Source organism: Anomalospiza imberbis, chromosome 1, assembly GCF_031753505.1.
Source record: "Anomalospiza imberbis isolate Cuckoo-Finch-1a 21T00152 chromosome 1, ASM3175350v1, whole genome shotgun sequence".
NCBI classification, from domain to species: Eukaryota; Metazoa; Chordata; class Aves; order Passeriformes; family Viduidae; genus Anomalospiza; species Anomalospiza imberbis.
Genome location: NC_089681.1, coordinates 503411 through 521424, shown reverse-complemented (window position 1 = coordinate 521424; position 18014 = coordinate 503411). Strand labels below are relative to the sequence as shown.

At 52.6% G+C, this 18014-nt stretch overlaps 2 protein-coding genes across 2 annotated transcripts in view; both read right to left on the bottom strand.

Moving 5' to 3' along the window:
- Positions 1-5826: 5826 nt before the first annotated feature.
- Positions 5827-10677, bottom strand: MAFA (MAF bZIP transcription factor A). The gene is made up of 2 exons (XM_068174109.1): positions 8057-10677; positions 5827-7606 (listed from the first exon to the last, which is right to left on the bottom strand). Exon 1 carries the CDS (start codon positions 10009-10011, stop codon positions 9145-9147), a length of 867 nt encoding a protein of 288 aa, XP_068030210.1. The 5' UTR covers positions 10012-10677; the 3' UTR covers positions 5827-7606; positions 8057-9144.
- A 3316-nt stretch (positions 10678-13993) lies between these two features.
- Positions 13994-18014, bottom strand: part of ZC3H3 (zinc finger CCCH-type containing 3) — a 127070-nt gene continuing 123049 nt past the window's right edge. Inside the window, exons 12-13 of the mRNA XM_068172118.1 lie at positions 15409-15483; positions 13994-15253 (exon numbers count right to left, since the gene is read on the bottom strand). Coding sequence (XP_068028219.1) covers positions 15222-15253; positions 15409-15483 — 107 coding nt within the window. The 3' untranslated portion in view covers positions 13994-15221. The remainder of the gene's footprint in view (positions 15254-15408; positions 15484-18014) is intronic.

The following is an 18014-nucleotide window of genomic DNA, read 5'->3' as shown; positions in this document are numbered from 1 at the left end:
CTCCTTCCTCAGCCTATCCCAGACAAGGGAACATGAGGAGCCATCTCCAGCAAGAATATTTTTAGGGATAACATTAAATGAGCTCCTAAATGCAATTAAAAATGAGCTCCTGAGCACCTCCTCTGTGCCCTTGGAGTGAGACAAGAGGAGAGAAGGGGAGAAATAAGCAGCAGAGCATTTATTTTAGAGATTATGGATAATCAGAAAGGAAAAGTATTTTAATTTTGGTTAATTCCCGCTTTTTCCCAGTGGCAATGCTGTCCCTCTGCTGAGGCAGAACCTCAGTGGTCACCACACTCTCCAGGGATGGAAGACCTTGTTCAGGTCACCTGGGGCCTTTTTCCTCTCTGTGGTCATGGCTTGTGTCTCCTTTCCCAAATTCCACAATTTCTTGTGTGCTCTGGAGCTGCTCTGGATCATCACCTTCCCAAATATGAGCTGAGCCCTGTCTGGGTCCTTCTCTTCCCATTATTCCAGGATTTCTTGAAGGGATCCCAACCAGGAGCAGGGAAGGAGCAAAACTCTCCCCATTCCTTTTCCAGAGCAAGCAGAGGGAGCAAATCCCAACTCCATGGCTTCCCACCCCTCTGGGCAGCTGGAGAACATTGACCCACCTGGGCAACACGGCCCTTCCTTAAAACTTAATCAGCAGCCGATGAATTTTTCACGAGGACAAACAGGCCAGGTAGACGGGGTCCATCTTTTATTCATGAACAGCAGGGGAGGGAAGGCTGTGGGCAGGGAGATGCAGGCTCAATGAGGTCGTGGATATCTCCCGGAGAAGTTCTTATGGCCAAGAACTCCATGGTGCCGGCTCCAGGGATGAGGCAGCAGGAAAACACCAGGGAAGCAGCATGGAGTGAGATGATCCCAGGGCTGGGGTGCACTGGAAAAACTCCTTCCAACTCAGGAAGAAACCCAACCCAAAGCTTCAAGTTTGGGCTAAAGCTGAGCCTAAAATTTGCCTGAATTTTCATGGGGATAGGTTTTGGACCATTTTTGGAGTTGCTGGGGAATGTGGTCACAGATGCTCCCAGCACTTTCCCCACTCCACTAATCATGTGCACATCAGGAAGCCCATGGTGTGTTCCACTTTCTTGGAAGAACATCCCTTAAATCCAAACCCTGCTCTGAGTCAAGCAAGATGGACCAACACCAACCAGGACCATATCCTAACCTTCCTTCCAAGCAAATCTCCTCTGTCCAGCCCTGGAACAGCCCCCATATCCCATTGTCCAACCCATCCCCAAACCCATTTTGCATCCAAAGCCCAGGCAGGGCAGGAATCACGTGCTGCTCCTACCTGGCTCCGTTCACACATAACAGCCATGAATCCCTCTGTAATAACAAGTTTAATTAAACACAGCCCGGCCACAAAGCCTGGCCTGACATTTAACTGGCACCTGAGAAGAGGCTAACGAGAAAGACGTTAATTATCCAGCTTATTAGATGTCCGCATTATTAACATAACCCTGACGGAATTAACTTGATACAAACTATCCCACAAATATTAATTGCCTCAAACTTCCTCGTAACTCGGACGTATTAATAAGGCAGTAATTATGTATGGATTGGAGAGCTGGAAGTTAATGACATGGCAATTTGATTTGTCTCAGAGAAACGCGATAAACCCAAGGAAGTGTTCTCCGAACAATCAATGGATATTTAATTAACGGACAGGACCTGTCGACGTAAATCGGAATTAAACGCCCGTGACATCTCATTCCAAGTGTTATGACAAAGGTTCCCAAGATGTGGCAGCATGGAAGGGGTTTCTCCCATGCTGATGCTGCTGGCGACAGCATCTCCAGTCTTCACTCCCTCCAATGCATGAGGTCATGGATGTGTTCCTCATAAAATTGTTGGAATGGCTTGGGTTGGAATGGACCTTAAAGATCATCTTGTTCCAACCATTTTGCTATGGGCAGGGACACCTTCCACTAGATCAGGTTTGTCCAACCTCATCCAATTTGGCTTTGGACACTTCCAGGAATGGGGAATCCACAACCTCTCTGGGAAGCCTCTTCTTCTTCTTCTTCTTCCTCCCTGGTCCAAGAAATCCTTGGGCTGCACAGAGTTGATGAGAAAGGAGCACTCCCATCCCCCTCTGCTGTTTATCCTCACTCCCACTTCCATCCAAAGCCCAGATCCACAAACACATCCCCACCAGGATGCCCTTCAGCAATGGTCACTTGGGAAAAGGGTTAAAGTCTCAAAGATCTGAGGTTTCCCACTGTCAGAGAGCAGGATTAGATGGGATATGGGGAAGAAATTCTTCCCTGGGAGGGTGGGGAGGCCCTGGCACAGGTTTCCCAGAAAAGCTGTGGTTGGTCCATCCCTGGAAGTGTCCAAGGCCAGGTTGGACAGGGCTTGGAGCAACCTGGAATAGTGGAAGGTGTCCCTGCCTGTGGCAGGAGGTTGGAACTGGATTATCTTTAAGTTCCCTCCCAACCCAAACCATTCCATGATTCTATGCCCAGGCCCTTCTTTTGGATCCACACCCCATGGCTAAAGTGAAAACTCCAAATAAATCTCCATCCATCCCTCAAATCTGTCCTGACACCAGCAGGTTTTTCCTCCCATCCAGCTGATGGAAGTGGTTGTCCTCTCTCTCCTGCTGTGTTGCACCTTCATCGGGATGGGCTTCACACCTCTAGAAGTGGGCCCTGACTCTGTGGTGAGGAAGATGATGGTCCAGTACCATCATTTCCATAAATTTCAACTCCTCCAGCAACCAGACAGGCAGGATGAGCCCCACGGGAGCAGGGAATGAGCCGGTACTTTGGCACAGCCCTCCCAGAAGTGGTTGGCAGCACATTCCCTTTGCATTCCCGGCCTTCTTCCCTTTCTCTTCCAACCTCTCTTCCCTTCCCTTTATGTAAATGGAAAATAACAATTAGTTTATTTTTGCTTGTGCAAATTACAGCTCCCAGGGAGCTGCCAGCTGCCAGGGCTGTGCCGGAGCCGTGCTCCAGCCTCGGCCTTTTCCATTAATAAATAACCTGGTGGGAAGGTTATTAGGTGGGAGGTAGGAAGATGCTCCCTCTGCTTTCCCTCCACTCTCATCCATGGCAAGGAAGGAGTGGAGTGGGGTTAAAACCCAGGGAACCTTTGGGTTTCATGGTGTGGGTAATTAAACACTGAGCTGATAATTTAATTGGGAGCTTGGCAAGGAGGGATACGGAGTTGTGGGGATGGAGAGGGGAACAAGGGCATTCCCAGGCATTGGGGATGGTGACTCCAAGAAAAGCTGCACTTCCCAGACAGCTGAGATAGCAAAGAGCATTGGCTGGCAGGATCTGATCATGTCTGGATCTGAGGACTGACACTGTCCTGGAACTTGGCAGTGAGCTGTTCTCCCTGCACACACGTGGATGTGCATCCTGCGTCCTACAGCTTGCATCCCCTATCCCACCTGCTTTATCCCACCACCTGCACGCACACAGGCAGTGATGGGTTTGAGCTGGATTTCCTGGGATTTGCTGGTGTTGCATCCTCAATGGAATTTATCTGGTCAGGGAAGGGTGGGCTGGGCAGTGCCAGGCTCCTCCTTGATCCTCACAATCCAGAGCTTCCCTTTCCTCCTGGATCAAGGGGCAGTTACCTCCAGCACACAGCCTTGCTGCAGGGAGCATCCCATATGCCACATTCCATATCCCATCTCCTGTGCCCCATATCCTACATCCCAGTTCTCATATCCTATTTGTCATGTCCTTTATCCCACATCCTGCATCCCACATCCAATATTCTCCATCCTTGCATCCTGTACCCTATATCCCACTATCTGCATCTCACACCCAATGATAAATCCTGTACCCTTGCATCCTGCATCCCATATCCTTCATCCCAATAGCTACATCCCACATCTCACCTCCTGCATCCCACTACCTCCATCCCACACCCAATGTCCTGTAACCTCACACCCAACATCCCACATCCTAAATCCTGCATCCTACTTCCTCCATCCCACCTCCTGCATCCCATAACCTGAATCCTACTACCTCCATCCCACATCTGCTGTCCTGCATCCCACCTCCTCTATCCCATATCCCTCCTCCTGCATCCCACACCCATATTCTGAGTCCAAGTACCTGCATCCCAATTCCCACCGCAGCAGCGGCACCCCTGGGTGACACAAAGCCACCCAGACCCAAGGAATTCGGGATAAAATCCCAGCTGTGGTGCTGTACATGTTATGCAGGGGCATTTTCCATGTTGTGGATTTTGGGAAGGACCTCACTTCCTGCTGAGTTTAGGGATGACATCAGTGGAACTGGGATGCGCTGGCTGGAGGAAGGCAGAGAGCTGGAAAAAATACCGGCCTTCAGGATGAGCCGTGCAGTGATAAAGCCATGATCCCATGGCAGAGCTCTGTTCTACCAAGGTGATAAATGGAGATAAATTTATTTTATATAAATATATTTTTATATAATATTGGCAGGACAGTGTTTGTATCCCAGGGATGTGGGAATATTGAGGAGGCAGGCAGACCCGGAGCATGGAAAGGAGGGAATGTGCAAAAATCCAACTCTGGCCGAGCCAGAATACAAAGATCCGCTCAAGCCAAAAAATTCCAGCTCCAAACCGAGCCCAGACTCTGCTCACAGTGGCTCAGCCCTGAGCTCGGAGCCAAGATTTTTTTTTTTTTTTTTTTTTTTTTTTGGTCTAGGATTAATTTGGCTGAGATTCGAATTAATTCCTGCTTTTTAAGTGAACATTACCCCATATTCCTCCATGCCCAGCTGCCCAACCTGCTTCCACCTCAGGGCTGGAGTTCTCACCTTTTGGAGATGTCAGGATTTGTGGAGATGTCCGGATTTGTGTGAACACCGGAGCAGTTTTGGGACAAACCTGTGGGGTGGGAGCATCAATAACTGAGGAGGAAGGAGCGAGGGGCACTTTGGAGATGCTTCATTGATCATCTTCTTGTGTTTTTCCGCCCGATTCCAGCGATCCCGGTAATTCCTGCTTGGAGGTGGCATGGAGCACCCTGCACCGCTTCAAGGGGACTTTGCCAGGGGCTGTGCCCAATCCCAAGCACCCATGGATAAGGTGCTCCGGGGTACTGCTGTGTTTGGGGGTGAGCACCCCCCAAAATCACCCCTCTGCCCCGTGGAAAACCCACGGGCTGGGAAGCTGGAGGAATTCCAGCCATTTCCCAGCTCAGCAATGCCCATGGGGTCTTCAACAGGCAAGTAAAGCTTGGAAATGGGGTTAAGGAACTCTGCAGGAGGGGGACATGAAGAGGACCCCCAGGGCTTGTCCCCATGTCCGCATCCCAAGTACCAGGCAGCCCTTGGAGCATCCTTTTGGATTGGGCTGCTGTTTCCACCCCTGGAAAAGGCTGAGGATGGAGCTGAGGATGCAGGAGATGCCCAGGATGAAGGAGGGACTGCAGATCCTTACAGGAGGGATAGCGTGGTGTCCTGAGGTCCTGCTGCAACCCCATGCAGACCCAAAAAAGCAGCAAGAAGATGGAGAAGGGAGGCTCCAGTCCCCCTCAGGGATCAGGAAAAATGCGGGAAAAGCTTTGAAACCAGGTCAGAGCGACCCCAAATGCCACACGTCCTCCTGCAGCAGACATGGTGGCACCTGCAGATGTCCGCAGTCCTGCGGCACACGGGTAACACATGACCCTGTCCCGCCACATCCCCATCCCAAAACATGTGCCAACACGCTTGGAATGCACACACATGATCCTGCAAATATTGCAGCCATCCCCAAAAAAGCTGCAGACCCAAGCAGGGACCACCGAGACACCCCCAAGAGCCCGGGGTGCAGGGGAGGGTCAGCCCCAAAAACGAGACAAGTCATAAAACAGCCAAATTTAGGCTTAAACCACTTTAGTTTTTATTATTTATTCAGCAAAGCCAAATCCCAGAAAGCTGGGAGCTTCAGGAGCAAGGAGAAAGTCAGGATGATGGGGCAGAAGGGTGCAATTCCACCCTCAAATCACCCAAAAATAACCTGTGGGATGTGGTCCCTCATGGAGGACCAACATTAATGGGTGGCAGTAACACCCTGAGTCCTGCTCCAGCTATTAGGGGATTTCAAAGATGGTTTGGGGAAAAAAAAAAAATCAGTGGAGAACTAAAAGAATAAATCACAGTGGTGCATGGAATTGGAGAGCCCTTTGGGATAAAGAGGAAGGGATAAAACCTGGAATGCCAAACTAATCTGGGCTCTTTCCCAGGTTGTTGCACCCCAAAATAAAACTAAAAGCAGAGGGCAAAGGGGAAAATTTGGAATCCTAAATTGCTGCCTTTGCTCTGCCATGGAAGTGGGGAAAGGATTCCAGAGCAGGAGACGATCGCGGTCACCTCACGGGCACTGCGCTGTGTCCTGGGGTGACACCCCATGGGACAGCGCTCCCACAAAACCCCAAAGTCAGCTCTGCTTTCCCAATCAGCCCCAGAGCAGCTGGGAGAAGGGGCAATGACCCCCAGGATGTGCCCACAGGGAATGGGGATCACGGAAAGATCCAGTAGTGAGGATTTAGACAGGGGGGACTGAGATCCCCAGGCTGGTTTAGGGAAGGTACCAGCCCCAAATACCTTTTCCTCCCCAGATTCTTATTTGGTCATGACCAGGCAGCTGGATGTGTTCTCCCGCCACCAAAAAAGAAATATGCCAAGAGAAAGGGATATTGGGAGGAAAATTAGGGAATAACCCACCAGGAAGCTGTGATTCACTTCAAAAAATTCAAGGACGCGATGTCCCACGAGCGGCTGCACGGGATAATTTTATTTAGAGCCAGGTTTGCAAAGTTTCCCCAGATCTAAATAAATACAAGAATAAGGGGTGAATCCCCCACCTTCCAAACCCCCCTTTTTGTCCAGCCCTGGGACAAATGTCCCTCTTTGCATCCCACCTCCCATCCCAAAATCCAAGTCCGATACTGAGCCGAGCTCAGGCTGCTCAAAAACCCTCTGGTCACACAATAAGACACCAAAAAGCCAGAAAAAGATGAAGAAAAAGGGGAGTGAGGTTTGGGGGTGCAAAAAAGGCAAGACCAGAGGGTTGTGGAGTTACAGGCACCCCACAAATCCAAGGAAAAGCCAGGAGGTTACATGAGCACAGCAGAGATTTATGGAAGCGGCAGGAGGGAACACGCCACAGCTTGGGGACCTGCCACAGCTGAGCCTGGGCAAAAATACAGGACAGAAAATACACCTAAATATTAAAAAAGCACATAAAATGACCACAAAATATGTTGCACCAAGGGTTGTGTTGGAATTTGTCCTGCTGAGTCCGGGAAAAGCTGCAGCTGCACTTGGGGTTTGCAGCAAAGGGAGAAATATCCTTAAAAACAGTCACCAAAACCCCCAAAATCTCAGTAAAACACCAGCCCAAAAGCTTGGATTAGGGAAGGCATGGGCTTGGTTTGTTAAGGGGTCCTTTTTTAATTAAAAATTCAAGAAGGAAGAAGCCAAAAGAGGAAAGAAAAATAATTTATTACCATTTGAAAATCAAGGTAGCGGCTCATCAGGATGGTGTCGGACAAGCTGGAACCAAACTGGATCCGGTGAATTTCCAGCAGCTGTAGGGATGAAGGTCTCCAGGACCCTCCAGCCGGGAAAGAAAACCAAAAACACCAAGAACACGGCTGAAGAAAAAAAAAAACAAACAAAAAAAAAACAAAAACAAAACAAAAAAAGGCAGGAAAAGTGAAAAGCCAGAGGCGACGCTCAACACCGGACTTATCTCAGCGGGAGCTTGGGGAAGGTTTTGCATCAGCACCGGGAATCAAAGGGAAGAATAAACAACCCCCAAACAAAACCCCGATGCCGCAGGACACCCCAAAAGTTGAGAGAAAACCCGACCCAGGCTCTAGTTGAATATAAGTTTTTATCTTGATGCAACATCATTAAAACCGTCACAAATCGAAACAACAGGTCGTTAAAAACGCTTCGCACGATCAGTCCCTAAAATGCACCAGGCTCCCAAGCTCGCTTTGTCCGCAGGACCCTTTTGTTTCCCCCCAAAATTTGTTTTTTAAATTTTTTTCTCCTTTTTTAAATAAGCAACCCGTTTAAAAAAGAAAAAACAAACAAACCCGCCCCGCTCCTCCGCGCAGGATCGGTCCCGCTTTCGCTCCAACGATTGCACGAATTCTTAATCCTTTTTTTTTTCTTCTTGTTTCCACAACAAATAATGTGCATTTTCTTGTCGTCTGGGTTTTTTTTTTTTCTCCAAACATCGAGGTTAAAATAAGATTTTCCGTTTCCCGAGGGTTAATAAATAAATCTGGTGCATAGTGAGATAGCAGCCAACCGTTTGCAGTCCATATATTACTATATTGCCTTTCAGGTCACCCTAAAATTGTTACCTCTTCCCCTCCCACCCCTCCCCACTATTTTTAAGAGCATAGATAATTTTAAATCTCTATAAAACAGTATTATTTCACCCAATCGATTCCTGTATATAGTGCATTCGGCTTCTTCCCAACATCATTAAATTAACTCGGATATTATTTGCATGCTATTACATACAAACTTTTAAGACTCGTGTAATTTTTTTTCTCTTTTCTAAAGGATTTTTGGGTTTTTTTGTTGGTTTTTCTTTTTTTTTGTTTTTGTTCGTTTTCTTTTTCTCGTAAATCACCAAGCAAAATATAGGCTCAAGGAAAAAAAAAAAAAGAAAAGAAAAAAAAAGGCAAAAACGAACTAATTTTCTACATATTTACAAGGGTGAATAAGTTAAATGTGGCTCAGGTTTGCCGGCCGGGAATGGGGGGTGGGCGGAGGGGCCGGGCAGGGCGCAGCGCTGCCGGGGACCCCCCAGCCGATTCGTGGGGATCCCTCGAAGAATAAAAATCCCAATGGAGGGGAAAACCCGCAGGAAAAGGTGGGGAGAAGCCACCTGGATGGCGTTGATGCTCCCGGTAAGGGGGGCGGGTGGCCGTACACGTCCCGCATGCAGGGCTGCCCCCCACTCCCCCACCCCGGGACCCCCCACCCTGAGTCCCGATGGGTGGGTGCGTGGTGGGAGGGAAGGAGTTCAACTTCCTCTCCCCAAAATTTCAGTGGGGACTTCATAATATTTTTTTCTTTTTTTTCTTTTTAAATATAAGCGGCGGGTTTGCTCTCCCCGCATGAGGAAAAAAACCAAAAAGGGGATCCCACCCCATCCCACCAGCCCGGCTCACATGAAGAAGTCAGCGGTGGCTTTCGGGGCGGCGGATGGGGAGGGCTCCCGCGGGAAGCCCCGGCCGGCCAACTTCTCATATTTTTCTTTGTACAGATCCCTTTCCTTGGCCAAGCGGGTCACCTCTTGCTTGAGCTGCTCCACCTGGCTCTGCAGTTGGCATTTCTCGTTCTCCAAGATGTGCCGTTGCTGGACCCGCTTGTAGCGGCAGGATTGAGCGTAGCCCCGGTTCTTCAAGGTCCTCCTCTTCTGCTTGAGGCGGATCACCTCCTCCTTGCTGAAGCCCCGCAGCTGCCGGTTCAGCTCCCGCACGGACATACTCACCAGCTGATCGTCGGAGAACCGGTCCTCCAGGCGTAGGTGGTGGTGATGATGATGGTGATGGCCGGGATGGTGATGGGCGGCCGGCGGCAGCTCCTCACCCCCGAAGGGTTGAGGTCGGAAGGGCTCGTACCCTTGGTGGTGATGATGATGATGGTGAGGGGCACCGATCAACGCCTCCACCGCGTCCTCCGGCGTCAGGTTGAGAGCTTCGGGGTTGAGGTGATGCTGGTAACCCGACATCCAGTACAGCTCCTCCAGCTGCTGTTTGGAGCCCAGGGAAGCGGCGGTGGTAGCCGGGGGGCCGGGGGCCGGTTGCCCACCGGGGCTGGGAGCGCAGAAGCTGGGCGAGGAAGGCACGGAGGAGCAGGGCGTGCTGAGCGGGGTGGACGACAGGGACCCGGCGGGCAGACGGTGGCACAGCCGCTCCGCCTCCGCCGGCTCCTTCTTCACCTCGAATTTCATCAGGTCGAAATCGTTCACGTACTCGATGGCGAGGGGGCTCGTGGGCAGCTCCGCGCTCATGGCCAGCTCCGAGGCCATCTCAGTCCATGGAGGGACCGGGGGGGGAGCCCCCGGGCACTGCCGCTCACCGAGGGTCCCGCGGGCTCCGGGAGCCTCCTCCGAGCGGGCTCCGGCGCAAGCGGCTGCCCAGACCGGGCTTCGGGACCCTCCGGTGGGGCTTTGCCGTAGGGTTCAGCCGGGCTCCGGGACCCTCGGACGGGGATCTGCTGCCGAGCTCCGGAACCCTCCGGCGGGGCTCCGCTGCGGGGCTCAGCCGGGCTCCGGGAACTCCCGACGGGACTTTGCACTGGGATTCAGCCGGGCTGCGGGACCTTCTGACGGAGCTCTGCGGTGGCGTTCAGAGGGGCTCCGGGACGCTCCAACCGGGATCCGCTGCGGGGCTCAGCCGGGCTCCGGGACGCCCCGAGGGGACTTTGGGGGGAGGTTCTGCGGCGTCCGAGATGAGGCTCTGCTGCGGGGCTCAGCCGGGCTCCGGGACCCTCTGCCGGGGCTCTGCTGCGGGGCTTAGCCGGGCTCCGGGACCCTCTGCCGGGGCTCTGCTGCGGGGCTCAGCCGGGCTCCGGGACCCTCTGCCGGGGCTCTGCTGCGGGGCTCAGCCGGGCTCTGGTGCTCGCCTCCGACGGGACTTTGCGGTGCGGTTCAGCCGGGCTCCTGCACGGGGCTCCGAGACCCCCAGTCGGGGCTCCGCTGCGGGCTGGGGGGCAGCCACCTCTCTCCGTCGGGGCTTGGCTCCGCTCCGCAGCCGGGCTCCGCTGCTGGGCTCCGGGACCCTTCTCCGACCGCCACGGCTCTGCGCTCGGGCCGGGCGGGCTCCGCCGCTGCCTGCGGCCGGTTCCCAATGGCGAGGAGCGGGCAGCGCCCTGCCCGCCCCTTCCTGCCTCCCTTGGCACCTGCCCCGGCCCCACCTCCCCGGGCTCCGAGCCTTCGCCTGCCGCCTCCTCCTCCTCCTCCTCCTCCTCCTCCCACCGGGACACGGCGCCCTGGGGGCGGGGGCCGCTCCCCTGCCCGCCCCTACCCGCGACCGGCGCCGCCGCCACCGGGAGCTCAGTGAAACTCGCCGCCTTTTATATGGGGAAAAACGAGGCACGGCCCCTCCTACTGAGGCGAGGCTAAGCTCTTCCAGCCTATCAGCAGCCCGAGAGCCCGCTTGGATTTTCATATCCCCATGGCAACGCCCCCGGGGCAGCTGTCAATCTCCGGAGGGGGTGAATGCTCCGGTACCCCCCTGGATCCTCTCGGCCCCCGCATCCCAACGTGGGGCTTCATCTCCCACCCTCCGCCCCGAACTGAGCGTGGAGTGGGGAGAAGCATCCTAGAAACCCTGATTTCCTACTCCCCAAAAAGGGGAAATATCCGAAAAGGAGTTACTGAGCCTAAATCGGGTTTGGTGCCACCTCGCTGAGGGACCACAGCATCGGAATGCAGCCCCTTCCCCACCTCAGGAACAGCCCAGGATCCTTCCCAGTGCACTTCTATCCTTGCAGAAAGTCAAACAAATATATTTTTGAGGATTTTTCAGGATTTTCCATAGGCTGTTGGTGGTTAGGGTGCAGCCACGTGCACCTGTGTACTCCAGTGCTGCCTCTGTTTTCGGAGGTGGCATCACACCTAGCACAGGTGACATCCACACCTGACACATGAACGGGAGTGTCACCAGATGGAGGACCAGGATTGCCAGCCCAGCACCTGGAAAAGGTGTCACTGGCACCCAGAGGCAGCAGGTCAGGGGGTTTTAGAGGTGCTCATGCCGCTCCTGGATGAGGCCTTGCTGCTCCATCTGCAACCTCATGGCTGCTGCAGCCTGGGAGGAACAGGTCTGGGAAACTGAGGCACGAGGCAGTCATCATGGAGTGGTCCTACCTAATCCCAAGGGATGAACAGCTTCATCCCACAGAGGCTGGCAACACCCACTCACTCATCCCCTGGGGATCCAGGATTATCTCTGTCACCCGCAGGATGCATCCTGGGTTCCACTGTATCCCAACCCAGCTGCATCCCACCCTACTGCATCCCACAGGCAGCTTCTCGGGATGTGGGGTGTGACATTCCCCTCATCCAGCCAATGGCTGCTTGGGGACTTGGGGACTGAGGACACTGCTGTCCATGGCTTCTAACTGACCCTTTAGATAATAGGGTCAAATGAATGCAAAAAAGGTGGTTTTTGAGGATGAAAACATTTATCCCGCTGCAACTCCAGCAATTAAAATCCCACACTTGTCTCACACTTTGAACATCAGTTTATGCTGGATCTGGCCTCTGGGGAGGTTCCACCTTTCTGCTGCTAATTGGAGTCAGGGCAGGGGGGGAATTTATTCCCCTTGGGAAGGGTCATGGATGCAGGTAAAGCCCTAAACATGACCCCATTCCCTGGTGAACCTGGATGTTATTCCATATTGGACACAATATGCTTTGGAGTCCCCAAACTTGGGCATGACTTAAGGGAGGGGGCAAAAAAGTGAACAACAAAAAAACCTTTTTTTGTGGGGTGGTTTTAACCCTTTTTACTTCATTGTGTCACCCTAAATCCATCATCATCCCACCTGTGTAGCGGGATACCAGGATCCTGCACTGGGAAAAGATGGGGTGCCACCTCCTTTCCTCTGGCACCGCGTTCCTCCCCAGAGCTGCTCCACCCTGGGGGCACCTGGCCCCCACCAGCAGCTGCCACGCGCGCTGGGACAGGAGCCACCAAGGGATTAGGACCGGGCTGGGCTCCAATGGGGCTGTGGCTCCCCAGCGACACCCCCGGGATATTTTTAGGAAATGCCCATGGCATGTCCCCAACCCTCCCCACCGTGCCGGGCCCGTCAGCTAAGTTTACTCACAGGCGGTCAAGTGACATAACCAGGTTGGTGGCCTCGGGATGGTGGCAGGATGGCGTCACCTTTCACTTTTAGAGCTCGTGTGCCCCATCACCTCTTGGAGCAGGGCCGGGTGCCCACCTGGGGCTGCCTCAGTTTCCCTGGATAGCACATGGCTCCCACTTGGGGTATTGTTGGCTTGGGGACAGTGACCTCACCCCATGGGAGGGTGGTGTCCACCACAATACACCCCATGGAGAGAGGGTGGGACCATCTTGGTGATGCTCCACCAGCACCTGCCCCACAAGCCAGTGTGACTGCAAGGTCAGGAATTTTGATGGAGGGGGGGAAATCACCTGGAGAGGCTGGGAGGAGGATGAGGATGAGGCTGAGGAGGAGAAGGTGGAGAAGGAGGAGGGCAGGGAACAGCCACCCCGATGACAGGCAGAAAACTGATCCCGGCGGGTGACGTTCACCCGGCACCTGCTTCCCCGGCAGGGGACCAAGAGCAGTGCCAGCAGCACCCGCCGCAGGAAGGATTTTCCGGGAAATGTTTATGGAGCCCTCCAGAAACTCCACCCTGTGCAAACCTCCCAGTCGTGGCAGCCCCAGGGAATGTCCTTGCCAGGTCCCCGAGCCCAACAGCGCACCCCCAGCTTCACAGCGAGGATGAATAAATCCCATTGGAACCCATTGCTGAGGAATTGAGGATGTTGGAGACAGAGGGAGAACCCACCGGAGTTCAGTGACACCTCTCCAGGGGCAGCGTTTATCCCTGCTTGGAAATTAATCACCCCCAAGCAGAACTTTAATGACAGCCGGCTGGAAATTCCAATCCTCCCCGGGAAGGGAGCAGCGGTGCCGGTGAGCGGCCATGGAGTGGAGCTGCTCATTGCCTCGTTTAATTAGTGCAGCACAAGGATTATCCTCATTAGGGATCCAGGGAAAACCAAAGCTCCCGGCCACCACTGGCCATCTCTGAGGATTCACAACAGCACCGTCTCCTCTAGGGTGGTTTTTAGGGAATTTAGTTGGGTTTTTTTAGGATACCACCACGTGAAGTATCATCGTTTCTGGGTGAAAAGTTTTAAGAATTAAAAAAACCAAGGATTTAGGGATCAGAGTGACTCCTCCACTGGATTTGAATGGATATTTGATGGGATGTTCATGCACTGCTGAAAAAAGAGGAAAGATACAGGGAGGCTTCTCCATCCCAGGGGAGGAAACTCTTTTATTTACATATCAAAACACAGGAGTTAACAAAAGACATTTGCATATCAACAAAAACCACGATGTTTTTATTAAAAATCAACTCACTGGACACAACCTGGGGCACAAGTAACATCCCAGGGTGAGGATCTGCTGGTCCTCCAGCGCCTGGGGGATGTTGTGGATTTGGGATGGTGACAAAACCCCTCCATGGAGGTCACTTAGTGAAGGGAACCCCCCCCCATGGGGACCTGTTTCGGGGGTGAAGCCACCGCCCGTGGGCATTTCCTACTCCATCTCTGATCACACCTGGATACTGCATCCCCAGGGAGCCCCAGTCCTTCCAAAATCCCTCTGATGCCTTTTCCCCACAGGATTTTGCCTGAGGGGCCATGGATGAGCAAATCCCACAAATCGCACCTGTGTGGGGGAACAGCACCTGCCACCCCAAAATTCCTTGGAAATAGTACCTATGGATGCAAAACCCCATTGTTCCAGTGTTCCTTCACTCTGTTCCTGCTTGGATTTGGAGAGTCCCAAAAACCCCCAAACCCCTGGAGAATTGGCTTGACTTTCCCAATGGAGCCCAAATCCCTGCTGGGATAAGGAGAGGAGGGGGTCGGGTTAAACTGGGCCATGGGAGACCCCAAAATGCAGACTGTGATCTCAGCACCGCTCCTAACACATTTCCATGAGGGATGCTCTCAGCTCCGGGAAATCTCCTCCCAAAAGCAAGGGGATGGAGGGGGATGAGCTCTTAGAATGGTGGGATCAGGGCTCTGGGGGCTTTACACCCATTACATCCCAGCACGGTGATCTGTCCCCAGTACATCCCGACCTGGATGTGGGAATGTCACCTGATGGAATTAAACCACCTCAGGTCCACCTATCACCTTATGGCTGGGACCGGAGGATGGGGATGGGAAGCTCTTCCCAGCCCCACAAGCATCCAAGGAGGTGGCAGGACTTGCCTTCAACAAACCAACTGAAAAGGTCATTTATTGGTCAATTCAAAGATTCCAAACAAAGCTGCTTCCCTGCAGGAACGAGCGGTGCATTCCCACGCTGCCACACGACTCCGTGTCCAAACGACATCCCAGAAAAGCAAGAGGAGGAGGGGGGTGCCATGTCTGGACATGGCATCCTGAGGTAGGTGCCAGGTCATTCCCTGGCTCTCCAGTTCCTGAGCTGGTTGGCTGCCACAGGATTGGGATGGACTCACAGCCGGGGCTTGATCTGCAGCCGTTTCCCTGGAGGAAGGGAAGGGAATGGTGATGGTGGGAAGAGGGGGAACACAGCTGGATATTCCCAAGCTTCTCCTTGCCTGATCATGGGAGGGGGTTAAAGCACTGGGAAATTGGGAATGTGGGTGGGTCTCTGCCCTGGCAGCACCCACCGGACTCACCTCTGCCACCCACAAGGGAGTTCTCGGAATCCTGCAGGGATGCCCTTGGGAACAGTCTCCTCCTTTTGGTGTTGCCTGGGAAAGAAAGAAAGAAAAGGAGGAGAAAGTCATTGAGGTTGGCTCGGGTCACCTTGGGAATCCCTTGGAATGCAGGTGTAGGAGTGTCCTAAGTTCCTCTTCTGCTTCACATCCCCCTTGGCATGTCAAGGATGGAAGTGGCTCATTCCCCAAATCCCTGAGCATCCTCAGCTCCCTACACGTGGCACTCAGAAGTCGTTTCCCACCACAGAGCAGCTGCAAAATTCCCAAGTTATGGGTGAAAAAGAGAATTAAAAGGGATCCAAACTTTCCCACTGGTGGACATCAGGATCTGCTTTGGTGCTGGGATGGAGCCAGAAAGAGCTGAGCACCAGCATTCCCAGCATCCATTTAGGATGCTCCAGTGATGTCTTCTTGCTGAAACATGGTGCTTCCTCCAAAGAGGGCTCTGGATGCTCATGCAGAGCCAAAACACCAGGAAGTGCCTCTGGGAGGTGACCTCCTTCTAGGATAAGTCCAGCATTGTCCCATGGACCAAGGTGGACAGAGTGAAATCCTTCTCCATTTCAACCACAGTGTTGGGAATACCTTTCTGCAAGTTCTCCTATTTTCCCTCTCCAAAGGGGTTCCACATACCAGAGTGATGGGTGGGAAGGAAGGTGGTGGCCACTTGGCCACCAAGATGAATGAGGATGGAAAAAAGTGGAGGTTCCCCAGGAAAAAAAAAGGACCCACAGGTTTAGTGGTTAAAGTTCCCCTTCACTTGGGACTAATGGAGGTGGAGAAGGTCATGGAGAAGATGGAGGGAATCCAGCCCAAACCCCCTCCAGATGTTCTGTTGCCCGTGTTCTCACAAAATTCTGCATGGCAGTTCCCAAAAGATGAACCCAACGTGGAGGTGGGACCAAGGACACCCTTGAGCAGCCTTGAGAGCCCAAAGGAGAAAGTTTTTGGGGCATGGGAGGCAGGACAGGTGAGGACCCAACAACAGGGAGTCTCCAAGAGTTTTCTTTTGCTTTCCAAGTTGGATAAACAAACTTGCTGGGAGTCGAAGGCGCGCTGGCAGTGATTCATCGCTCCAGAGTTAATTTATGGAAAATAAAGAGGGCTCATTTAGCACCTTTCCACCCTTAATATAACTCCCATACATCAGCGGGATGCACGGCAGACACGGCGGATCTGGATATTCCTCACCGGCAACACAGCCGAATCCAGCTTTTGGGTATGGTGACACGGAGCGAAACACCCTTGGGTCCCCACCCTCCCAATTGTTCCCTTTGGCATCCAGCCAGGTGGTTTTTCCAGCTTGGGATCTGCGAATTCCAGCCTGGTTGCTGGAATGAGGGTCTGGAGCTACTGGTTGTCACCTCAAGGGGTCAAAATCAGCAACTGCACATTCCTGCCCCATGGTGTGAGTTCAATAGGAATGGTGGGAAGGGCTCAATTCCCTTTTGGATGAGCCAGGGGAAACTTCCTTAGCTGATATCCATGAGGCAACTCAAAGCAGGCGTGATTACAGAAGTAGAAACATGGATTTGTTTTTTTGGGAGAAGAAGAAAAAAGGTGATTTTTAAATCAACTGTAATTAACTTCCTGACTTTGGTACAGAGCGCACGGGGCCAAGATACTTCAAGCATCCATGCTTGATTTCCAACAGATTCCTCAAAAAAATCAAGGCGGGAATGAGAAAATAAACCAAATATAGGTTGTGAGAGGGCTAAACTGGTGTAGTTTCTCTCCTTGGATGGAAGGAGATGGAGGAAGAATGGGGCAGCCAAGGGGTAAACACCACATCCCAAAAAACCCCCAGGAGGGAAAACCTGGACCAAACGGGGGTGTCACTACACCCAACCCTGGCAAAGGAAAAGATATTTTTCCAGTTTTGTGCTTGGGAGATCCTGCAAATGGCGTGATCAATCTTGGGTCGCATCTCCAGCTCCTTCACTCTCCCCCCTCCTCCGCCGCCTTTCCCGGCATTCCAGGAGCAGCACAATCCATCTTCCAAGGAACCAGGTATATAATTTCTAGTTAGCGAAAGCAACCCCTTTTTCATTCCAAAGATTGAACAGCTTCCGAAGGAGAAGAACCGAGGCTGGATCATGAGTTTTCCATCGAAACCCAGGCGGTTTTCGCTGAGCTTGTCAGGCTCGTCGGAGAATTAGGATTTCCAGCGCTCTTCCTCCTGATGGAAATCAACATTTATTTTGCCTAAGCCTAAGAAGGTGTCAGGCAGATGGAGAAACTTGCCACTCTTCTCCAGGAAAAAAGAGGGGAAAGAAGGAAATCTAATAGAAATATATTATCAAGTCTGAGGAGTGGACAGTGCAGTAAATCACACTTCAGGTGGCACCATTAGATTTTTCAATAAAACCTGGTTTTCCCCCAGCCAGAGCCAAGCGGCTCCAGCTGCATCCAACAGGGAAGTTAAAACCAAATTTGTTTCATCCAGATGCTGATCCGAGAGGGATTGAAAGGGATTTCAAGGTGGGGAATCCTCTCGGATGAAGGGTGAAAGGTAGTAGGTCTGGGCCTGGGGCCCAAATCCTCTGCCTGCTCATCATTCCTGA

Coding starts and splice junctions, on each gene's coding strand:
- MAFA (XM_068174109.1), bottom strand. CDS start 10,011: ATGGCCTCGGAGCTGGCCATGAGCGCGGAGCTGCCCACGAGCCCCCTC.